Source organism: Populus trichocarpa, chromosome 18 (assembly GCF_000002775.5).
Source record: "Populus trichocarpa isolate Nisqually-1 chromosome 18, P.trichocarpa_v4.1, whole genome shotgun sequence".
NCBI lineage: Eukaryota > Viridiplantae > Streptophyta > Magnoliopsida > Malpighiales > Salicaceae > Populus > Populus trichocarpa.
The window spans coordinates 2832105-2854214 of record NC_037302.2 but is presented as its reverse complement, the minus strand read 5'-3'; the positions used below and the strand labels follow the sequence as shown (position 1 = coordinate 2854214).

Genomic DNA, 22110 nt, shown 5'->3' with positions numbered 1-22110 from the left:
TCTGGGAATGACAGGTTAGAAGATCCGAGACGCCAAGTACCTAGAGAACATATGCTGAGAAACTGTGTCCAACTGAAAACCTCATGTGTTGTGTGGTGAGTTCCTTGGCACTAAATTATGCCTGCAGTTGTTATTTTTCCAAGACGAGTTTTACTCTTCTAATGTCTCCTAACGTAACTAGCATGTAGAAGATGGGTAGGAACAACATGAAAGCATAAATTTATATGGGGATGTTTTTTCATTATATTGGCACGCAAAACCCTAAAAGAACCCGGATTAAAATTGGGGGAAAGCCCTAAAAAACAATGACTAAATAGCAAGAAATAAACTATTATCCTAAACAACATGACATATTCCTAAATACCCATCTAAATACCATTATATATTTATTTATTTATTTATTTATAAAAGGACATTATTATTCAAATGGATTTAACTTGAGAATAGTTCTCCGAACCACTGCTTTAATCTCATCCACCACTAAACTCATCAATAAAACTATCCTTCCCATACTACACCCCAAAATTCTTATGGTGTTATTAGCATAGCTCTGGGCCAAGGCATTCAGAGCATGTCATATTCATCTACTCTCTCGCCATCAATTATCATTCCAATATTATCACCATTTGTTGCTTCTAAGAACTCCTTTTTCTTTCTCTTCATCCAAGCCTTACATCCTACAATGGTGTCTAGGCATGAATTTTTCACCACTTAAAACATTGACCTGTTCTTCTTCTTTGTCCAGCAATGTTTCTGGTTGTTTAGTATTGGCCATTATTTCATTCTTTGACTGAATAAAAGGTTTAGCATAAGAGTTGCCTGTTGTCTTTCCAAAGTTGTAAACTGGATTGCTCTTCTGCAAGAATCTTATTCACTTAGCTACGGCATTAATGGACTCCTCTTGCCATTTGGCTTGTTCAAATATATACTTGTACCAGCATTGTAGTTTTGAGGATCTTCAACATTGGTCTGATATCATCCTTTACAAAGCTTGAAATATAACATGATTCTTAGAGGGAAAAGTTCAAAGCATTTATTAAAGATTTGAGTTCTTCAAATCTTTCCACATACTCATCTACACTCGTCTTGTGCTAACTTATTGAATTCTTCCACCACATCCTCTCTATTGCAAAATCTTATACACAAAGCTTTTGTAAACTCCTCCTAGCTTGCTAAATTTTCTCCTCCATACAAGAACCCTTTGTACCAAATTTCTGCCTTACCATCCAAGTATAGTGATGCTAACCCATTGTTGTACTTACGTATCCAGCTCCTAGGATTCTCTCCATGGATATTTGACAGATCAATCCTTGGCATTGCCATATGATGTCCCACTCGTGCTGCTTCTTGGTTACCAAAACAATCTCCTCTTTGATTCATAAGCCCATCTCCTCGCGGATTCACCCTTTGAATAATACCTCCAGTTATGGTGTTAACTCTTTCAGTTTCCTGACTTCCTCAGTTAGCCTTCAACACAGTCATTATGGCTTCCAATTGTGAGTTGATCTGATCAAGCTTCTTGCCATGCTCTTCTGTAATTTCTTGTAGGTGTTGAATATGCTCATCAACCTTCCTACCATGCTCCTCTAAAGCCTTGATCTTGTTGTTTTCCACCATTGTTGATATCTTAGGAACAAAAGCAACCTTCCTTTACCCTTGGAAAGTGGCCTTGATACCAATTGTAAGAAGATTCCTTACAAGTTGCTAGAAAAGAGAGGAAAATAAAGGAGAGAAAGATCTCGCAATTTCTGCAAATTTTTCATCAATGACTACCTGGTCTATTGGCCATTCAGTCATAACTAACTTGGCCGTTATTATCTTCTAAACTAACTAACAAACTGCAACTGATTACTTCAACTAACATATGAATCACGTGTTTATAATTCCATCACATGTTTAATATCTTCAACCTGCTGCTGCTCAATTTTGTTGCCTCAGCCTGCAGTTCACTCTTCTCCTCTAATGTCCCAGCTCACCATGCTAACTGTAACACAGATTTTTCTCTCTATCAGAAGGAATAACTAAACAAAGAAACACTATAATAATTAGAGGACACAATTATGTCAACTGCAAGACTGAAAGAGAACTTGGCCATCACACGTGCATAGCATGCCTTTGTGTTTATTTTCAGGAAAATAGAAAATGTGTAGGCTGACCAAACCACCTTCATTCCCATGTGCACGTTTGTGTCCCCAGAAAAATCTAAACGAGGCAAGTTTTTTGAAGGATTTCAAAATAATTATGGTTGACACAGCCCCTTAGAAATCTTGTGAAGTTACTACAGTCACAATCTAATTGTATGAAAGATAAAATAAATGATTAAACACTAAGAAAATGGATTACAAACAAGAGAAAAACTAAAGCAGAATCATGGAGAGAGAGAGGCTTTATCCCATATTAATTTCTTTTTCAATTGGTGAAGAGAATTTATGAGAATAAAAGAATGCAATAAGGAGAATAAGGAAATCTCCATGAAATTAAAAAAAGAAATCAACAGGTCATACATGCTTGAAGAAGTTTAGCATAATGTTGCTAGATAATATTTACTCCAAGAAAGCATCTGAAGACCCCAACTGGATATCTACTACTATTGGCATTCACCATGATAAACTCCTGTGAATAGACAGTAATATCCAATTATTCTTGTTTATTTTATTCAAATCCCAATAGCTGATGAAAAATGATCACTTTAATGTTAATAATTACCCAGTTACTCATGGCATTTAGTTATTACACCAACAAAATATGCTAAGCCAACAAATGTTGGCAAGCTGCAAAAGAGATTTAAGGCCTTCATACCTGATAGCTAGTCCAACCACTTGAGTGATCACCATATCAATCAAAGTTGGTTGACTTCGTAACTCATATGATGAATCTAGTTTAGAGATTTAAGGCCTTCATTTATTCCAAACATAATGTCATTTGAAAGAAGACATCAACCAAACTGCAACACAAAAATTTAAGACAAATTTCAGGTAAAAAAAATGAAGGGTTGATTAGCCACACATGCTCTAAAGCCTATTGCCACAGGCCTCTCTTCATCCAGCTGGAAAGCAAGGTATTTGCTCCTATTTTAAATATTTCTAGTGCATGTTATTGAAGAAGAATTCTTCAGCTTAAAATCTTGTTATTTAAGCAATAAGCATAGCCTATGGTTTCTGCTCAATTGGCATTTTCGTTAATTCTAAAACTACAATCATACACTGAAGGTAGATGAATATTATGTATGGATAGAATATAGTAAAACTTAGCAAATATTTTTCAATCTGAAGAAAAGACAGCAGGAAGGAGAAGTGCTTATAGATAAAAACCAGTTCGTATACCTGCACAATACTACACGGAACCCAAATTTCTTTAAATGTAAAAAAAAAATCTGAGTCTCAAAAAATCATTTGATATTATCATTAAACCCAAAAATAGTTGTTTTGAAAAAAAAAATATAATGATAAATTTTCCTATTGTTTATCTTAGACAACATAATGTTTATAACTAGAAGCATTGTTTCTTTAAAAAAAAAATATTTGTTTATGATTGTTAAAGCAAGTTAACAAAAAATATCAAAATAGTATGTCCATATTTTGTACGACTGAAAGCTAAAAAAATCATAAATATAATAAAATCATGTTCAAAATCTGTTTAAACATTTTAATAATAAACAACCGATTTCAATCAAATTTTCATAAACAATTCATTATTATTATTTTCATATCAAAAACATAATAATTGAAGAACAATTATTAAAAATCAAATAAAAAATTATAACAATATTTAAAAAACATGTCATAACTGAATAGCACGTGAATCCGGTAAATTGTTTTTGGAAAGTCAAAAAAACTGAAGAAAAAAAAAGCCAGCAAAGAGCCTAGCCCACACGCACGTGGTAGGCTAGGCTCGCGCACCCGGCCCTACTCTATTTTTTTATCAAGGGGGCAGATGATTTAAAAAAAAAAAGAGTGACAAAGAGAAGCACTCCCAACACTCAAACCCGCAACTTGTGCCCTCCCCACAAGCGCCTCAACTGATTGAGCCATGACACAAAATTGTTATTAAACAAGTATTTCATTGTTTATATAAGCAGTAAAGCACTACAAGATCAATACAAGAAAGAAGAGAAAGAGAGATGTGTGTGCAATTAAAGAGATAGGATAGATGAGGAAAAAATTGAGAAAACTGGTACAAATAATTTGGAAGAGAGAGGCTGAGGGGAGAGTTAAATAATTGGAGTAATAGAAAACGTTAGTGCTACAGAAATTCAAGGAAAAAAGAACATCATGGTATGTTCATGTTTGTTTCTTCAACTAGCTGGCCATCAGTTTCTATCCGTTCAGTTATGATTTCCATTGTTGCAGCACAAATAATTCCTTTATCTCCGCTTTTTCTTTTCTGAATGCTTATCATAGGCATCCAAAATCAGCTGTGTGTGATCACTGCACACTACATACTTGCAAGAAATAGGAGGAGAAAACTATTGGGTTTGATATCCTGTCCACTGTTGGAAGTTATCAACAGGAAGTGCAAACACAATTGAGGTACAGAATGGATGTGGGTTCTTGTTTCCTCGTGCAAGTTGTCTTAGAGATTCATAACTATTTTGCAAGTTGTGCACCATGAGTTAAATTCTTCAGCTACAAAACAATATTGAAGGTCCTTTACGGCAGAAATATAATTCCTGCAGCATACAATACTCTGTAGAAGGACCAGTAGACATTTTTTCACAAGCCATTATGATGGAAACTGGAAAAATATAAAACTTCCAGGCAATGTTTGGACGACATATCCCATCCATGCCTCAGGGCACTGAGGCCTGCATCATTTAAGCCCTGATAAACCTAGGACAACCACTAGTTTGCATGTTATTGCCAATTAAGCTAACCGATGGTGTAGTCAAAAACATAGATGGTGACCCACAACAGCTCCTATGCATTGGTTTGTTACGTGGTATGGAAATAAAGAGTGCCCAGAGCTCAATCATATATCCAATGAGCATGGTGACAGAGATACAATACAACCAGAGCACAAACAAAATGCATCTCATCTGCGATATGTGCTTATTTCAACTAATTTGGCTTCCTTGTTACCAATACATACCTTCTATTCCAACACTGAGTACGTTAGCAATTGCTTGGCAGTTGACCTTGTAGGAATTTGGAATAGCTATGTGCTCATGATTTCCTAGCACTGGCAGGATCAGCAGCCAAGCTGTGAAAACAAATAATCATTAGCATTTGTATGTAAAAGGCAAGCTCAATGAAGGACACTGTAAGTCTTTGTTCCAAGAGAACTCATACATAATCATTAGCATTTGTATGTAAAAGGCAAGCTCAATGAAGGACACTGTAAGTCTTTGTTCCAAGAGAACTCATACATGATCCTCTGGTGAAACACATAGGCAATATATCTAGTGATCGCATTAGCTTGCCCACCTTGGAGAAGCAGTTCCTTTGCACCTCTGTGATTTCTTCTTTCAACCTTCCAGATAACATCAGGTCAAGGCTTATTATTTCAAAACCGCAATTCAAGTGGAGCTCATAAAATTTTCCATCTCCTTGGGGAACATTTTGCTCAGCATAAATATAGAAGCTGGAATCTCTGCATAAAACTATACTTAAATCAGAAGATCTGAAATTACATCTTCCATCTTATAAAATAAAATATTGTTAACCAATTGAATCACATAACATACAGTGGTCCAAATTGCCAACAATCTTCGCCTCTAACACCACGCAACTGTTTACTTCTTTATCAAACAACTCGTTCCTCATGATTCAGGCATAAGAACTTCATTTACGTGTTGATCAGCAAGGAAAGGCTCTAAAGAGCCCCAGGTTCTTCCAACTTTTAGTTTGACATGCAAAGGAACTGAAATGAATGTTGTACAATTATGGTTAATTACATTATCAAGATGTCAAGATTTTTTTGAAAAAAAAAAAAGTATTGAACACATACCAAGAAGAGAAGCAGCATCTTCCATGCTCATTTGTAACAGCACTGCAGCTTCATTGATCAAGGATGGATCGACTTCCAGCACTAGCTCGTCATGTACCTGAATAGTAGTCACCAAGATTCTTATCAACTTTCTCAAATGACACTGCAACTCAAAGTTCAGCTTGCTGGATTGACGGATCATAGACCAACAAATGCACAGATCAGAGTTCCAGTGTCCAAGCAATTACTATATATACTTCTCAAAGACATTGGAAATGAAGGAATATTTCAAAAAAAAAAAAACTGAAGAAATTGAAGCAGTTTTCCAAAGTAACCTGTAATAGAATTCGGCATTGGCCCTTCAGCATGTGAAACTTGTTTGCATGTAAAGAGCTAGACTCTGGCCTACCAACTCCATCAACAATCAGAGAGTGTATATTTATCATTGCAATCTTGATTAAGTCAGCAGCAGATCCCTGTAAGAAGCAGCTATCAGGACAAAACTATTATTAACCCATGCTGTCCTAATGTCTTTGACCATCCCAAAAAATCACTATACCTGACAGATAGAATTAACTGCTTGTCTCTGAGCTTTTGATTTTTCTTCACTATTTCCGAATTTTATTTTCGACAAGAACCGTTTTCTTCCCTTAATGGTCTCCACGTATCTGAATTAACAGTAAATAGATACTTATACTGATAATTAAATCTTAAGGAACAAGAAGAAAACTTGAATGCCATGCATAATCTCAAGTTACTTTAAATACAGAGCTACACGCCTCTTGATTTAAAAAGGATTGTCTTCGCATGCCATCAAATAGAAAATACAAGAGACAACTTTTGATACCAATGATGATATGCGTTAGAAGAGCATGTACAGCTAAACATTTGCAAATAAAAAAGATGACAATACATGCATCCAAAAAGACTTCAAAATTATGATGATATGCATTAGAAAAACATATACAGCGAAACATTTACAAATAAAAAGGATGAAAATATATGCATCCAAAATGACATCAAAATTATGCAATACCTTTACCACTTGAACTAAATAAAAATAGAATAAGATGACAATAGAACTAAAATAAGTCAAGTGAAGACTCACTGCAATAAGATAACACCCTTACCCTTTTTCACGGCAAGATGCAACTGCTTCATGGAGCCAGGAAGCAACCCCAGGAAAAGAACTTTTGAAGCTTTTAATTTTTTCTGCAGCTTCATCAGAGCTACAATCCAGTTGTTCAGCAAGAGTGTTAGCACCCATTCCATAAAGAATTCCATAGACCATCCTTTTGGTCTGATCTCGCTCAACTGAGCTGACAGAAGCTTCAGGCTTCCCAGTCCATCGTGCGGCTATCAGGTTGAAAACATCGCCATGTGGCTTGGTAAGGAGTTTAATTAATGCAGTGTCTTTAGAGAAATGTGCCATCAGTCGCAATTCTATCTGAGAATAATCTGCTGTTAACAGTAGCCAGTTATCCTGCAATAAGAATTTGAGCTTTAGATCCTTTGGGAATTAGGATTGATGCATAGAAAGCATAATCTACAGGCCCCACAGGACTTTTATCATTCTCCAGTTTGCATTACCGAAGCAAGGGGCTAAATTAGCTCAAGGATTTTTAATACCCTAGACTGTTTTTCTTTTCCAGGCTATCCTTTCAAGTTCTAAGAAGATATTTGATATATACTGGATAATAACTACAAATACATATAAATTCATTAAGTGAGAAGCATGAGACAAGGTTACAAGCTAAATGACCATATTACCTGAGTAGGAACAAAGAAGTCACGGGCATTTATTTTATAATGCTCAGGTTCAGCATCATCCCCCTCTTTATCTGAACTCATTTCGAAATCAACTGCATGTTCAACGCACTGCATAACTCAAAAGCAAGAATGGTTACCAGCACTAAAATTAAATTCAGATTACCAAAAAAAGTAAAGAAAAGAATCACTGTAACAAAAGCAAGGGTGAATATAAATAATTATAACCTGAAGATTAGGTTCTTCAATTGAAAGCCGACCAGTAGCTGTTGATGTTTGGAGCCAATGGCCATGTAGTGTGTACTTCTGAGTCTCCATAGATAGCCTCGCCAGTGAACAGATTGATCCCAGTGTCGAGTTTAAAAGCTTTGCTAATGTCCTGTGCTCTCTGATGACTGGAACAATAGGATGCTCATGCCTGAAAGGAAACAAATCCTATTAATGTACTTCTTTTCACAAACATAATAAATGCACGAGTAAGCCACCATGATGAATCATCTAGATACCCAGAGCATGACAGGATAAACTGCTTTGTTCTTAATCAAAATGTACAAGGGCCAGTACTCAATAAACTGTAAAAGCCAGCTAAATTTGAAAGTAATGCCTTCAATTAGGGATGGTCATTTCTGGTAATTCAGGCTGGAAGAAGGGAATTCGGGATGAATAACATTTCCCCAATTTTCTTTTTCATTAACCAACCTAAACCAATTTTATGTTGCCAAACTTACCCAACCCAAACGTGTAGTTCAAGTTAACTGAGCCCATTTTGAATTTTTTGGGCCCTTTATAATAAAAATATTATTTTATTAGTTAAAATAATATAACTTAAAAAACAAGAGACAGCATGACAAGAACTAACAGGGACTTATGTGAACTAATTATCTTTTATTAAATTGCCTATTTAATAATAATATATATCAATATTGGTTTTACCAATGTCAGATAAACTGCTTTGTTTGTAATCAAAATCATTCTGGGAAACAAATACCCTTTATTTACAATCCATTTGTGAATTGAAAAAAAAAAACAGACCCTAAATCGACAAATAAAAAGTTAAGGTGAAAATCTTTGTAAGATCTAAAAAGGGTAATGAACAAAGGGATGATTCTCATCTCAACAACTTTTGTTAGAACATAAGCATAGAAGAAAAATAACACAACTTGCAATTTAAACAAGAGATAAAAATGTTATTTCCATTGTAGGATATAGGATATACAGGCCTTGCATCTTTGGAGGCCCAGAGTTAAGGAATGAAAAATAATATACGACAAAATTAAAAAAGAAAAAAGAAATTACAGTCCAGGTAACTTGGGTACCCAAACTTTCTCTTACTAGAAATTGCCTCAAAAAGATTCAGGTTGAAACCTAACCCAACCCTAAATCCGATCTAAAGGAATTAGTTAACCCAAATTGAATCGTGTAGTTCAGATAAATCCAGATAATTCAGACCCATAAATCAACTGACACATATATATTGTCAATGGGGTATTCCATCATGCAATTAAAACTTTCACATTGAAAAACTATAAGGTCAACAATTATAATCCATCCTATTTATTAAATATTCAGGCTTTATCAGAGGCATGACGCCCAAAACATTAAGAGTAAAGGTAGAAGTGGGCTGCTCTAAATGACCACAAGAGCAATTCTTTTACTCCATTCAGGGCATTGTACAGCTCAACAAAGACTTAATCCAAATTACTTGATCTTGTAAGCAAATAAGAAAGACTTGTGTACTTGTGACAAAAGCCATAGCCATGACATTCTCCAGGAGCAAGAATAACACTTGATTATCCACAAAACAAAAGAAAACACAGATCTATATAGATAACTTGGACATTCATTTTGCATATACAAACATTGCAAGATGTGCTTAGCATATTTTTCACTTAAAGGTATTGGGTACTAGAAAGTAAGACCATCTCATACCTTAACAAATCCAAACAATGCTTGTCAGTGCTAGGATGTTTTTTCCCCTTATTGTGTCCTTCTGGAATGGGAAGCTTCAAGTGTCTGTATAGAATATTTGCAATGTCTGCTGCTGTGTACAGTGAAAATGTCATGCCAGCCAGCTTATAAGCCTTCTTCTCAAGATACCTTAGCCTTTTCCCCAGCACAGTGCGTGCATTTAGGCACCCCTCCATGTCAACACCGATCCCCCAAAGCTCCATGTCAGCAAGAACATTCACCTGATACAAATTTGCAAGCAATAGATTAGTAATGTGAACATCAAGTTACAGAGTGAAATTACTGACGATACTGGCTCAGTGATTCCAAAACCAAAAATATCTCGCATCACATGACCATTTGTGGATGTGCATGACCAGCCATACGAGAGGCCAAGATTCTATGAAGATACTAACACTAGATGATAGCAGCTTCCAATTAAACAGTTTGATAGCAACTTTTCTTCTACAAAACAAATAAAGGAATTTAATATAGAACAGAATCTCTACCAAACGATCATGTGTTACCATCCCAACAACTTCCATGAAAATAAGCAAGGTGAAGCTCAAGATACTAAGCTCCGATTTTATTGAAATCTCGTATAAAAGTTTAAACTTTCAATGCCTAGAAACAAATTTACATTTAAGGAAGTATAGCTGAAAGCAACAGAATATTTACCAGCGGGATTTCAATGTTCTTGAGTGCTTCAAAGAGTCCCTCAGAAGTCAGTAACTTCCAAAGACCAGAGCATAGGGCTCTTGTTTGTGCAACGCGGCGACAACAGCCGTTATGAGCAACTCTTCGCATCTGATTCTTCCACCTGCCATTCTGATTAGCAGCTGCCACAGCCTCACTTGATAACCTTTTCTTGACTTCCTGCATCATCAATTCATCATCATGACAATCAGTGGAACAGGAAAGAAAACAATAAAAAAAAAGGTGCCTATCTGGAAAAGGAAAGGAAACTTCCCCTTTCAAAGACAGACTGCACAAGCTAATCTTCGGATTCACATTTTAAATGCAGCTAGTTAATATTACCTTCTCCAAGTTCGGATTGGAGCTTCTCTCCTCATCAGGCCAAAGAATCCATGCCACAATGCACATGTCGATTGCTTCTTCAATGTTAATAGGGGATAATGTTAAGTGCGAACTGTCTATGAGTTCAGGACCGAATATTTTCCTTGGAAAACTCGGGCAGCCAAATCTCTGAATGGAAACTACAGCACCCTTGAGCACCTGAAGTTGAATTTTCAAATTCCAAGTAAATTTTAGGACACCTCTCTTTCCCATTATTTCTCCAATCTTGTTCCATCTCTTCCGAACTATCTCCAACCAATTCTCAGGTGGTTGAACATTATTTTTGTCACCAGATTGACTGGGAGTTGAATCATTCCTTTGCTTATGAGACCACAGTAGGTCCTTAGGAAGATTGATGAAGTACACAGGAGAGTTTTCCCAGCAGATGGCAATACCATGTATTTCAAATAGGCTGACAGAATTTACTTCTGATCGCTTGTTATAATGGATATCAAAATAGAATTCTTGGGTAGCATCCCAGAGATCCAAGAAAGAATCAAATCCACCAGAAATATTGCTTGCATTAGTAGGACCCTTCTTGCAAGCACTGTCCTTTTTATCACTACTTAAATTCTCTCCACTACACTGCCCCTGAACTCTGGTATCAGTGATCCGGTCATTGGTCCCAGTTCCATCACCACTATGTCCAAATTGTACAGAGAGGATTGTTTCTGCACTATTCTTATGATCACCAGTAGTACAAAGCTCGGTGCCAAGATTTGAAGATTTCTTAGCTGGTACTGTAGAATTTTCAGCACCAATATAGCACTGAATGGGACCATTTGAGTTTCCTTCTGCAGCAACTACCAATCCAACACTGACTGGTTTCATTAGTTTGTCTTCTCCGGTTGCCATTGTAACTTTACCAGAATTCTTGCTACCTTCTATAAACAGCATAGATGAAGCATGATCTCTTTGGTCCGCATGCAAAATGATATTAGATTTATCTCCAAACAAGGTACCTGCATTTCCTTGCTCAACAAGATTTTCGGGAGCATTGGATAACAAAGGCGGAGAAAATTGTGGAACATTGAATCCAAGTGATTTGAATGCTGCAAAAGCAATAACCCTTGCCTCTTCTGCTTTGTCAAGTACAATTTTACGTGCACCATTCTTGATTTTCTTCGCAATTCCCAATTGCACGCGTCTTTGTGCTGAACCTTCTGCATCAATTTTCTCAACTTGTGTGAATCATAATAAATCCAAATATTTAATACATGCATCTATAAATGCATGCTACACAACAGAGACAACAAGGGTACACAAAGTCTCTATTAGAAGGCATGTAGTAGGAACATCATTGCAAATATTAGAAAAGTTCCATTACAAGTATGATATTAAATATGAGATACTTAGATTTAGATCAGAAATCCATAGATGCATGTTTAGAAAACAGAAATAACAACCAAGAATGAAACCTCACCCCAAAATTCTACACACCAAAACCTAAAAAAGAACTATATGCCCTAGGATCCTAACCTGCAAACCTATCCTGAATATACAACCCTAAACTCTTAGGCACATTTTCCCTTAAGACCCCCAAAACTAAACCTGTCATTAATGAGAACAAACTCGGTTAGAAACCCTTTTAGCTGTAACTCAATTACATCTAAGTGTTAAATCCTGAAAATCTCAACCTCAATGATAAACATGAAACCTAAATCCATATACCAAAACCTAAATTGCTGAGCACAAAAAGAAAAATAAAGGATCACAAAGAATACGACAGGACAAAACTGAAATATAGGCATGTGCACCTACACACACAACTTCAAAGCGAAATATAACTATTATATTTGAATGTAAATAGATCTTTATACACAGATACAATGTGCAGGTGCACATGTAGTCTTACAGACAGAGTGCATGTTTGGGCGTGCCACAAAATCCGAACCAAGAATTTGTTTCTCATACACCACAAGAAAGACTCGTTTTCCTATCTAAGAAACTCATCCATTACAAATTGCCAAACCTAAAGCATGCAACAACATTCTAGAATCTGCTGCCACTTGGCATGATGTTCATAAATCTGTGATTTCTTTCATCCAAAATATAAAAGGTACAAACCTCTCAAAGTGGGGAAAGAATTCTGTGATAGATAAATTCTGTAAGAATCACAAATTAATCTCCCATAAAAGAAGAAATCACATGTAAGTTACACCAAGGGAAGTCTTCAGTTAGGACATTTTAGCTAGAATAAAGATAACATGCATTTTCTACACAAAATTATCGTATAAGAGGTCATGTGCTGAAAACTCTATCAAGTTCACCTTGTGCAGACCATGATGAAGATTCAAAAAGTGCTTTGCCTATTTCAGGAATAGATGCTTCAGCAATAGCTTGAGGTGTACGCAACCCTGCTTTATAGAGTGCCCTTGCTCGAGAACCCTACAAATGAAGCAATGAAAATAATGGCCATCTTTGAATCATTAACTAGAAACTTTGAGGCATCAACAGGATGACAAATAACTATTACAACTATGTGTTAGCAATCTTGCAGGAAAAAAATAGAAGCAATTGATTACCTTAACATATGGAATATTAGTGAGCTCCACAATCTCTGCTCGCACTCCAAATGAAACACGATTTTGGAACTTCGCAACCAGACCTTCAAGATCATGCCATCCAAGTCTTTCACAAAACACAGAAACCATAGAAGCAAATCTTCCAGCATTCTCTTGTAAGGATTGGACCATGCCTCTAGCAACTTTAAAAGCTTCACACACCTCAGGTACAGGTGCTTCCTTTATGCCAGAATTTAAACAGCATTTATTCAGCAAAGCAATGAACTAAAAAAATAAATATAAAAATCGGCATTTATTAGCAAGCAGAAGCAAACACAGCCCATGATAAAGAAATATTAGGTATCATATCCAAGTAACCATGTGAATAAATAAGCAGAATACTTGATAAATATACTTTTTTCAGGATAAAGAAATAACCAAGAATGTATATTCTTAGTATATGCAATTTACACATGGTATTATATGCCAACACGCACAAAATAAACACAAAAAATAGATGTACTCAAAAAGATGTGAATCGCACAGGAAAATATTTGGTTCCCTGAGTCAATATTATTGATCAGATTGGAGGAAAGATGAAAGGGGATGAAACACCTGCACAAGTCTTGACAAGATGAGAGCAACATAAAATCTTTTGCACACCCTAAGTGTCTGATCATCTGAAATGGCACTTTTGTTTGTAACCCCAGATTGGTTTTCATACTTGCTGGCATGCAAGGCTTTTGTATTATCTATTGATCTGTTCAAGCTGCGCATAGGTGCTCCATGTGCCATCCGCATCAAAAATGGCTCTGAAACTCCAACTCGATTTCCAACAGACTTCATTCCATGAAATTGGAAAAGAAAAGGGTAAGAAATTTAAAGCATTATTGAAAATCCAGAGAAAAGATCAATCAAATGTGAAACAATAACTCAAAGATTGGGAAAAAAATGAGCAGAGGAAAGATATCACCTCTATTTCTACTGTTTAGTAATTTAATCATGCATAATAGTACCAATATCTGTTAGTTTACATGAACTAATTACATGAAGAAACTATGTTGGTTCAATTCTACTGTTTTTTTCTTTCCTATAACTCTTTGAATTTTAATGAACTTGGTGCTCTGATCATATGTTCTGTGCTAAGTGGCATCTACATAGAGAGGTCAAAAGATTTGAACTCTATGTGGCTTTAATATCACCAAGCAGGTTACATCTGAAAAGACCATTGGCCAGGATGAAAGAATGCTATTCAGAAATCACATGTCACACACCAAACATATAGATTCAACATACAGAAGTCCATCTCTCACAAAAATTGGAAAGCGGCCACATGGTATCAGTTGTCTCCAACTTGCAACGAAAAGAATGCCCTATATCAACTGACACAAGGTGATCAAAACCAGCAACATTACCTGATCAAGGATAGACAATTCCATAAACCTTTCATAATACAATTCCCAGTTCGGCTCAACATCAACATTGATTGGTGTGACTAAGTACACTAAATGCAAATCGGACGCAAGCACAAATCCTTCTCGTGCTCTGGAAAGATCATCTAGCACAATCTAGGAAACCAGACAAAAAACCACAATAAATGAAAGCACAGGCACGTGTCAAATAGTTAGCTACAACAATTAAGAGAGAAAAAATTGAAAAGCAAGCAAACTCACTGAGAGAATGCTTAGGAAAACATGTTAAACAAAAGGGATGCAACCAACAAAACATTGGTCTGAAAATGGAGCGAAAAATGCAGAAAAAATAAGGCTACAGATCTTTACAAGTGATTCTTCTGGACAAAGAGAACTGCCAAAAGCTGCACGTCCAAGAGGTGTTGTGCCATATAACTTAGTATCTTCATTCCATTCAAGAAATTTTCTGTGGCACAACCACCTAAGTGAATCCTGTGCTGATTTCACAACATCCCTGAACGGTTTTGTAGAATTGAGAAGAGTACATCTAACATAACGATGAATATCATTAGCAGTTTGAACAATCCCACCAGCCACAACTTCTAAAATTGCATGTGTCATTCCATTTTTATCTTCAGATAGACACGACTGCAATGGTGGACAGCTTTCATTAAGAAGTCCCATAATTCTTTTTAACTCTTCTGGTTTGCAAATCAGTACCTGATCAGGTAAAGCTATACAACTGTTAAATGGAAAAGGATAATTTCATTCAAAATAAATTTATGCCCTCTTCAGCAAAATTAAAGGTAAGGTGATAAAACACGGATTATTCAAATACTACTAGCAAGTTCCTAGGATAAGCTTACACTTTCCCCTTTAGTATCTATTCCAGTTCGACCAGCTCGACCAGCCATCTGTCTGTACCTTGTCCCGTCAATGAAATCACGACCAATTCTGGGTTGTCGAAAAATTACCCTCCTAGCAGGCAGGTTAACCCCGGCAGCTAAGGTAGATGTAGCAGTTAAGATGCGCAAAAGACCTTTACGATAACAGGTCTCAATAATTTCTCTTTCCTCTACCTGTAAGAAATAGAACATTATAATCCTTTGATGACACATCTAATAGAAAGGAAGTATATACTTAAAAACAACAACCAAGCCTCAAACTACTTGGGGTTGGCTGTATAGATCCTTTTGCACCATTCCACACAATTAAGTGCATAATTTTTTAAAAAAAAAGAGTACATGAATGAATATATACAACACACATTATCCACCAAATAAACCACATCATGAAAAATAGATAATAAAAGTTGCAAGAAATTAGATTACCAGAACATAGATAAAAAAAAGAGAGCCAGGAAATCATACCGTCAAGCCAGCATGATGATAGGCAACCCCGGAAGGTAGAGTTTCTTCCAACGTTGAATCCAATCCTGCAGGACATCTTCGCAGTGCATCAATGGCTGAAGTAATATCACCAAACTCGCTCTCATTCTGAATGTTAATAGAAAACTTCTTCACAAATTTTGAAACATGCCTCGCAGTTGATTCACATCCTTTTCGACTAGAGCAGAATATTAACACTGAATGTCCATCTTGAACAACCTAAAATACAAAACAGCCATCCAAAATTATTCAGCTTTCTAATAATTAGATACAGCTTGATTCACATTAGAAAAAGAAGGGTCCCTGCCTCATTGCATAGTTCCACAATATGATCTGGATCTTTACCACCCAGGTCAGCTGCTCTTGAAAGTGTTCTAACAATATCCATTTTCTTGTCATAAATTGTGTTGCCAGCTTTAATGTATTCTTCTAGTGGAACCGGTCGGAAATTTGTCTGGTATAGTGCTGCCTGCACAAAAGATTGGTTGCAAAAACAATTTGACGAAACTATCAAATGCACAATAATATTGAGAAAAACATATAATACAGCCAGAGTGGCAGAGAAACAAGTTCTTGAAAAGGTAGGAGCAAACAAACATCCTGTACGGTATAGAAGTACAATTAAAAGCTGTTGTACCTAGATTAATCTGGTCCTATATGTTTATTAAAAGACTCTCACCTATGGCTGACCAGTAAGTTGAAGAAACAGAAACACAAATTAAAAAAAACCTTAGACGGAAAATCTTTTGTAAACCCACTTACTTGAAGCCAATCAGCAACTGCTGCCACATTGGGCATGGTAGCACTCATCCCAACAATTTGCAGACCATGAGCAGGATCACCCTTACTGCTTGTACCTGAGCTTTCTCCGCTGCTGGATTCTGAATTGCCTTCACCAGCAGCATAACGAAGCTTTGTCAGCAGAAGTTCCAAAAGGTAACCCCTGCTCTGATCACCAACCTGTCCACACAAAAAAAAAGGCCACAATACTTAAATTACACAGATAAATAAACCTAATGAATAATTTATGAAAGCTGTATGAGTCATACTTAAATCACATGTCTAAATAAAGGGAAATCATAGAAAACATCCAGTTTAAGTTTTGCTCTACATAACATTTTCTTCCTATATTGTTGATCAAATGTCATTTCACTAGAAAGGAAAAAAAACATCTAGAGATTATTTGAATGAACAAAAATGCTTGTACCTGAAACATACAAAGTTTTAGAGGAAGATTTTGAACAGTGATTAGGCTTCTCTGTGGGTGACAAGATTTTTTCACATTGCACACTCCCATTAAAGCACCTCTTTACGGTCGTAAGTGCCGGTGAAGATTGAGGAAGAGGGAGGGACGGAGTTATTAAGAGAATGAAAAGAAGGGTCTGGAGGGTGAAACTTAAAGAGCATATTTGTAATTTTACTCCATATTAATGAAACTTCAAAATGCCATCAGCTAAGGACGCAAAGTGTTACCTCATGCATTATGGGGGTTGTTTCAATGTTCTCACTTAAAGAACAAACAGCCATATAGATATATACAAGAAGAGACATGGTTTTACATTCATGGGAACCTATGATTCGAATTACCATGTGTAGTTCATCTATCACCATGATTCCAACTTCTGATAGACGACCCTCTTCCAGTAATCTGTTTATTAAGGAGTTTGCTTTCTCTATTGTGCAGACAGCTACGGAAGTATCTTTAGGAAGTGTTCCTCCACCCTGGTTGCCATAATAACTCCGGACATGCTTACCAAGAGGTTCCAGAAGGCCCTCCAGATGTTCTGCCTGGGAAAATTAAGACACAGGATAAAATATACATGGTATACAGTATATCACAAACAGGTCATGCACTAAGAAAAGAGTAAGAACATTTCGTAATTCCATGACAAAATTATCAAGAGACCTTTTCTGCACAAATTGATACATAGGGAAGTACAAGAAGCGCAATCTTTCCAGTTGATACAACCCGCCGCAACATCAAAATTTCCGCAACAAAACTTTTACCAGCACTGTGGCAAGCAAACATGTTTAAGGAATGAATACCGCATCATAAGACACAACCAAAAGGGGAAAAGAGAAGGAAAACATTGATTAGAATTTGTTCTCCTTCTGAACAACAAGCTTGCTGGCACAAAATAGAAATAAGTGATAGAAAATGTATAAATCTGTTACAGAATATAATCTGAAATCAAATTAACAAAAAGAACCTTGTAGACGCGCAATATACAAGATTTCGTCTCTGCAAAACACCATCCACCTGAAGGCAATCAACCTGGAAAACAGAACAGCCGAATACATCAGAGTCAGACAGACATATTGAAATATATGAGCACCAACACAGAAATCTCAATAAATAAATAAATACAAAAAGAATTCTGCAACCCCACTGGAAGCATAATTGTGCTTGAATACTGGAGAAAAATATTCTATAGATGACCTCTGGCAAATCAAAAGCCAAAATTGAGAAATTGTATATGAGAGTTTGAATAGTTCATATGTACACGCCCTGTGCAGAAAAGCATTAAAACAAAAGGAAAGGAAAAGAATATATAATGAAGCCCAAACAACATATAGATAAGATCAGAAAAATAATATGTAGAGAATACAAACGGAAAGCACAACACTTGAAAATCAAAAGTAAATCAAGTTTTACACCAAGTTATGCAATAAAACCAAAACAAAAAGGATTGGCAACAAGTAGATAAGTTGGAACTCAAATGAGCGATCTTGAAATAAAATAAATGTGCACTGGAAAAGGGATTACAAAACATGCTTGAATACTCCCAAGCTAAGAAAGGTTTTTTCTATGAGATATAGACTGCAAGAAAGCAATATAAAGATTCAGAGGGTAAATTTGAACCTCGATTAAAGATGCTCCTATTCACTTTTTGAGTGACGAAAATAATACAGGAATTGGCACTACTGCCTGATATAACAAAAAAAACACCCCAAACTTTGGCTCTAATGATCCATCTCTGTCCAGGTTAAAATTGGACTACATATCCGAACATCAAGTTGGTAAGGATGGAGTGTGACAAGCCATTGAATTAAACCAATGAAGTAGCCGGTTACTTGTCTGAGTTTTACTAAATGTGATTGAGTCCAATACAAACAAATTCCACAAGAAATACACTAGTGGCAACCCAAAACTACCCTGAACATTTGTACAAGTTACACCAGTCTGTGGAAGTCTTCTTATTTCATGATGGTGAAAACCAGCCTAATAAGAATTATATCTGGGGCCAGTACAAGTGGACCCTAGTCTACATCTGTGTCCCAAAAATGAAAGAGATAGGAGAGTCTCTCCATAGTGGGCCCAAACACCCAAAATTGCAACACGAGGTGGGTAACTTATGTATAAGCAGGAGAGATAACAAAATAAACCTTGTCATTTCCATCCTGATCACTAAGCAAAATATAAAGGCAACCTCAAGCATTGTGATTCAAAAGTTCGAAGATACCTGCCAAGGATACAGTTTTGAAATTCCTTTCCTCTTATATATGCTGCATACTTCTAGAGGAAGCCAGTTGCTAAGATCTAACCGGTCCTTGAGCGGCCCAAAACTTGAAGGAGTTCCAGCTTCAACACACTCATTATTATCAATTACATTCCTGGTTTCTTTAACTGGCAAATGATATATAATGCTATCGGCATCTTGATTTGGCAAATCCACTTTCTTTGTGGTCTCTGTATCCACAGTTGTTTTCTCCTCTTCTTTATGCATCTCTTCTCTTGGCTCATCTTTGAGATGATATGTTACAATATTCGCATTTTTTAAGCTTTTTAGATTAATAGAACCGTGCTCAGATATTTCACTGCTTCTGTCCACATTTGAATCATCTTTAGCACAGGGTGGGGTGCTAACTTCCAAGTTCCTGTCCTCAAATAGTAAGTCAAGTTGTTTGACAGGCAGTGGAGATACTTTTTCCATATGCTTCCTTATAAACTCCAATGAACAACCTCTGCTGCCGGCTTTGTTTAACAATTCCCGTGACAGGTTGCCAGACTTCCCATTAATGATATTTCCAACTGCCTGGACAAAAGGATTGTCAGCTTCAGAAAATAAACTATCAGCAACTTGAATTGCTTCATTCCAAAATGCGTCTCCTGGTGAAAAGATAGAGCTTCCACGTGTAGATTTGGGACCATCACTACCCCGTTCTCTACAAATTGATGATCCTGGTGTACAGCATTCAGCCATATTTACCGTTGAGTTAGCCATTTTGTTGCATTTTCTCAAGCTTGCTTGAAGCTGAACAGGATCATTACCAACAGCTACCTGCCATGAAAGTGCAGGAGTAGGAGGAAAAGAATGGTCATAAACCAGAAACCTCACATATAACAGTCATAAGACTGCTTCATAAGACACCAGTTTTACCTCTCCAAAAGCATTGAAAACAGATGCTCCATTTTTAACAACAAAAGCAGATTGCTTGTCTTCTGGCTTCTTCTCGATTGGACAAGGGGTTTCAACTTCAGAATTTAACTGATTGGACATGCAAAGCCTCTTTTTGGATGTTTTATAATCAACATCCACTAGCAATGGACCACCATTTCGCTTATGGTCATTCAACTTTGTCTTTGAAGGTGAAGTTGCAGTTGATTGAAGTTCACTGCAATAAAATGATTAGCAATGACATTTGCATAGTGAAAACAGACACAAACACACTACATAACATAATTTCAATGGACATACAGAAATTTAAACTACATTACCCACAATACAGAGACAAAAAATCAGTAGCAAACTGTTTTAGTTCCGAATTCTCCACCCCATTCCCCAGATCCAAGCAACCCTTCACAACCCTTTCAACCGCAATATTTCCCACATTTCCTGCATCGGACGAACCTTGAGACATTTCCTTCTGAACCTCTTTGCCGCCTTCACAACTTCCCACGCACAATCGACCAGACACAAAAGATTCCTCCTTTTCTTCATTTAAAACTTCATCAATCCCCAATGCCAAGCTTCTTTTAACCAAGAGACCACGCCCACGGTTATCATCCTTCGAGTTCACCAAGTAATTATCCAAAGTTCCTTTGGCACTGGGGGACCCTTCAACTACTTTGCTTCTTGCATCTTTTTCGATCCTTCCCGACTTCAAATTCGGCGACGAAGATTTCCTCTTCCTCGACGCAAAAAACTGTAAATTAAATCACAGACACAAGCAAAGCACGTGTTGGAATAATTAAATCCGCACTAAAATATAGTAAATTAGTTCAAATCTTCTATGATCTGAATTCAAATTTGACTAATTTCGAACAAACCCAGTTTTCAAAATTCAGTTCAGATTTTCTTTATCTTTGAAGAAAGATCGATTTTTTTTTACCGTTGGGAAGTTTCTAGGGTTTAGGGGGCCCACCTGATCGATGCGAGTCCGAGGAGAATCAGACATGGGAGAAGGAGATGGGAGATTTCGACGGTGATCTGCAAAACCCTAGGATTTTTATTCACGCGGTGGTGTTTTCTTGGGAAGGGAGCTATTACGACATCGTGAAAGATTTGAAACTTCAAACTGGTGAGGGCAAGAGCGCCAAGTAACTCGCTGGATCCGAGCACTGTGGGTCTTTATTCACGTGGGCTCCGTCTAGACTCTACAGGGCGAGAGTGGCATGGTAGTAAATTATGGGAAACTTGATGGGAGGTGGCTCCTAGCGTCATATGATTTTATTAATTTTTGGGCATATTTGATATTTCAGCGTGGCTGTGCTTTATAATTGATTTGAAAAAAAAAATTATTTTAAATTGGTTTTTTTTATTTTTAAATTGTTATATTGTAATGATATATCAAAAATAAATTAAAAAACTACCACCACTACTACAATAATAAACACTACTTATATCTCTACATATCTATATTCACGTTGTGTTACGGAGTGTTTATGAATATTATTAGAATAAAACCAAGGCTTGTTAAGTTCAAGCAAATGAATCAGCCTCGTTTGTGTTGGCATAAAGTGGTTTTCTGGAAAATCACTGTACAAATTTTCATGTATTTTTTTGTAATTAGAAAAATTAATCAATGAAAAATACTTTTCAGTCAAGGAAAAATTTGGCTTGGTTTCTAGAAAAGTGTTTTCCTTTT

General features: G+C 36.5%; 1 protein-coding gene across 11 annotated transcripts; it reads right to left on the bottom strand.

The window, feature by feature from the left end:
• Positions 1-913: 913 nt before the first annotated feature.
• LOC7458982 (helicase and polymerase-containing protein TEBICHI) lies at positions 914-21592 on the bottom strand. 11 transcript variants are annotated; one of them, XM_024590226.2, is made up of 31 exons: positions 21388-21592; positions 20741-21168; positions 20403-20637; positions 19485-20303; positions 18231-18295; positions 17927-18032; positions 17608-17808; positions 16783-16980; positions 16328-16489; positions 16003-16239; positions 15499-15711; positions 15002-15352; positions 14636-14788; positions 13836-14060; positions 13242-13460; positions 12987-13104; positions 10678-11879; positions 10318-10515; positions 9622-9881; positions 7921-8110; positions 7696-7803; positions 7056-7408; positions 6485-6593; positions 6261-6401; positions 5947-6043; positions 5684-5859; positions 5366-5589; positions 5089-5199; positions 2800-2944; positions 2505-2613; positions 914-1984 (listed from the first exon to the last, which is right to left on the bottom strand). In XM_024590226.2, exons 1-26 carry the CDS (start codon positions 21418-21420, stop codon positions 5759-5761), a joined length of 6522 nt encoding a protein of 2173 aa, XP_024445994.1. In that variant the 5' UTR covers positions 21421-21592; the 3' UTR covers positions 914-1984; positions 2505-2613; positions 2800-2944; positions 5089-5199; positions 5366-5589; positions 5684-5758. The 11 variants fall into 11 exon arrangements, with proteins under 11 accessions (XP_024445994.1, XP_024445999.1, XP_002324822.3 ...); XM_024590231.2 differs by lacking the exon at positions 2505-2613 and having other exon boundaries at positions 10678-11600; positions 11679-11879; XM_002324786.4 differs by lacking the exon at positions 2505-2613 and having other exon boundaries at positions 5366-5599.
• Positions 21593-22110: the final 518 nt, after the last annotated feature.

What these genes read in the sequence shown, in the direction of transcription:
- LOC7458982 (XM_002324786.4), bottom strand. Translation starts at nt 21,420, where the DNA reads ATGTCTGATTCTCCTCGGACTCGCATCGATCAG. An exon ending in CAAAACTGTATCCTTGGCAG is followed by an intron (nt 18,296 to 19,484) that starts GTATCTTCGAAC and finishes TCTGTTTTCCAG; the next exon opens with GTTGATTGCCTTCAGGTGGA. An exon ending in ATCATCATGCTGGCTTGACG is followed by an intron (nt 15,712 to 16,002) that starts GTATGATTTCCT and finishes TATTTCTTACAG; the next exon opens with GTAGAGGAAAGAGAAATTAT.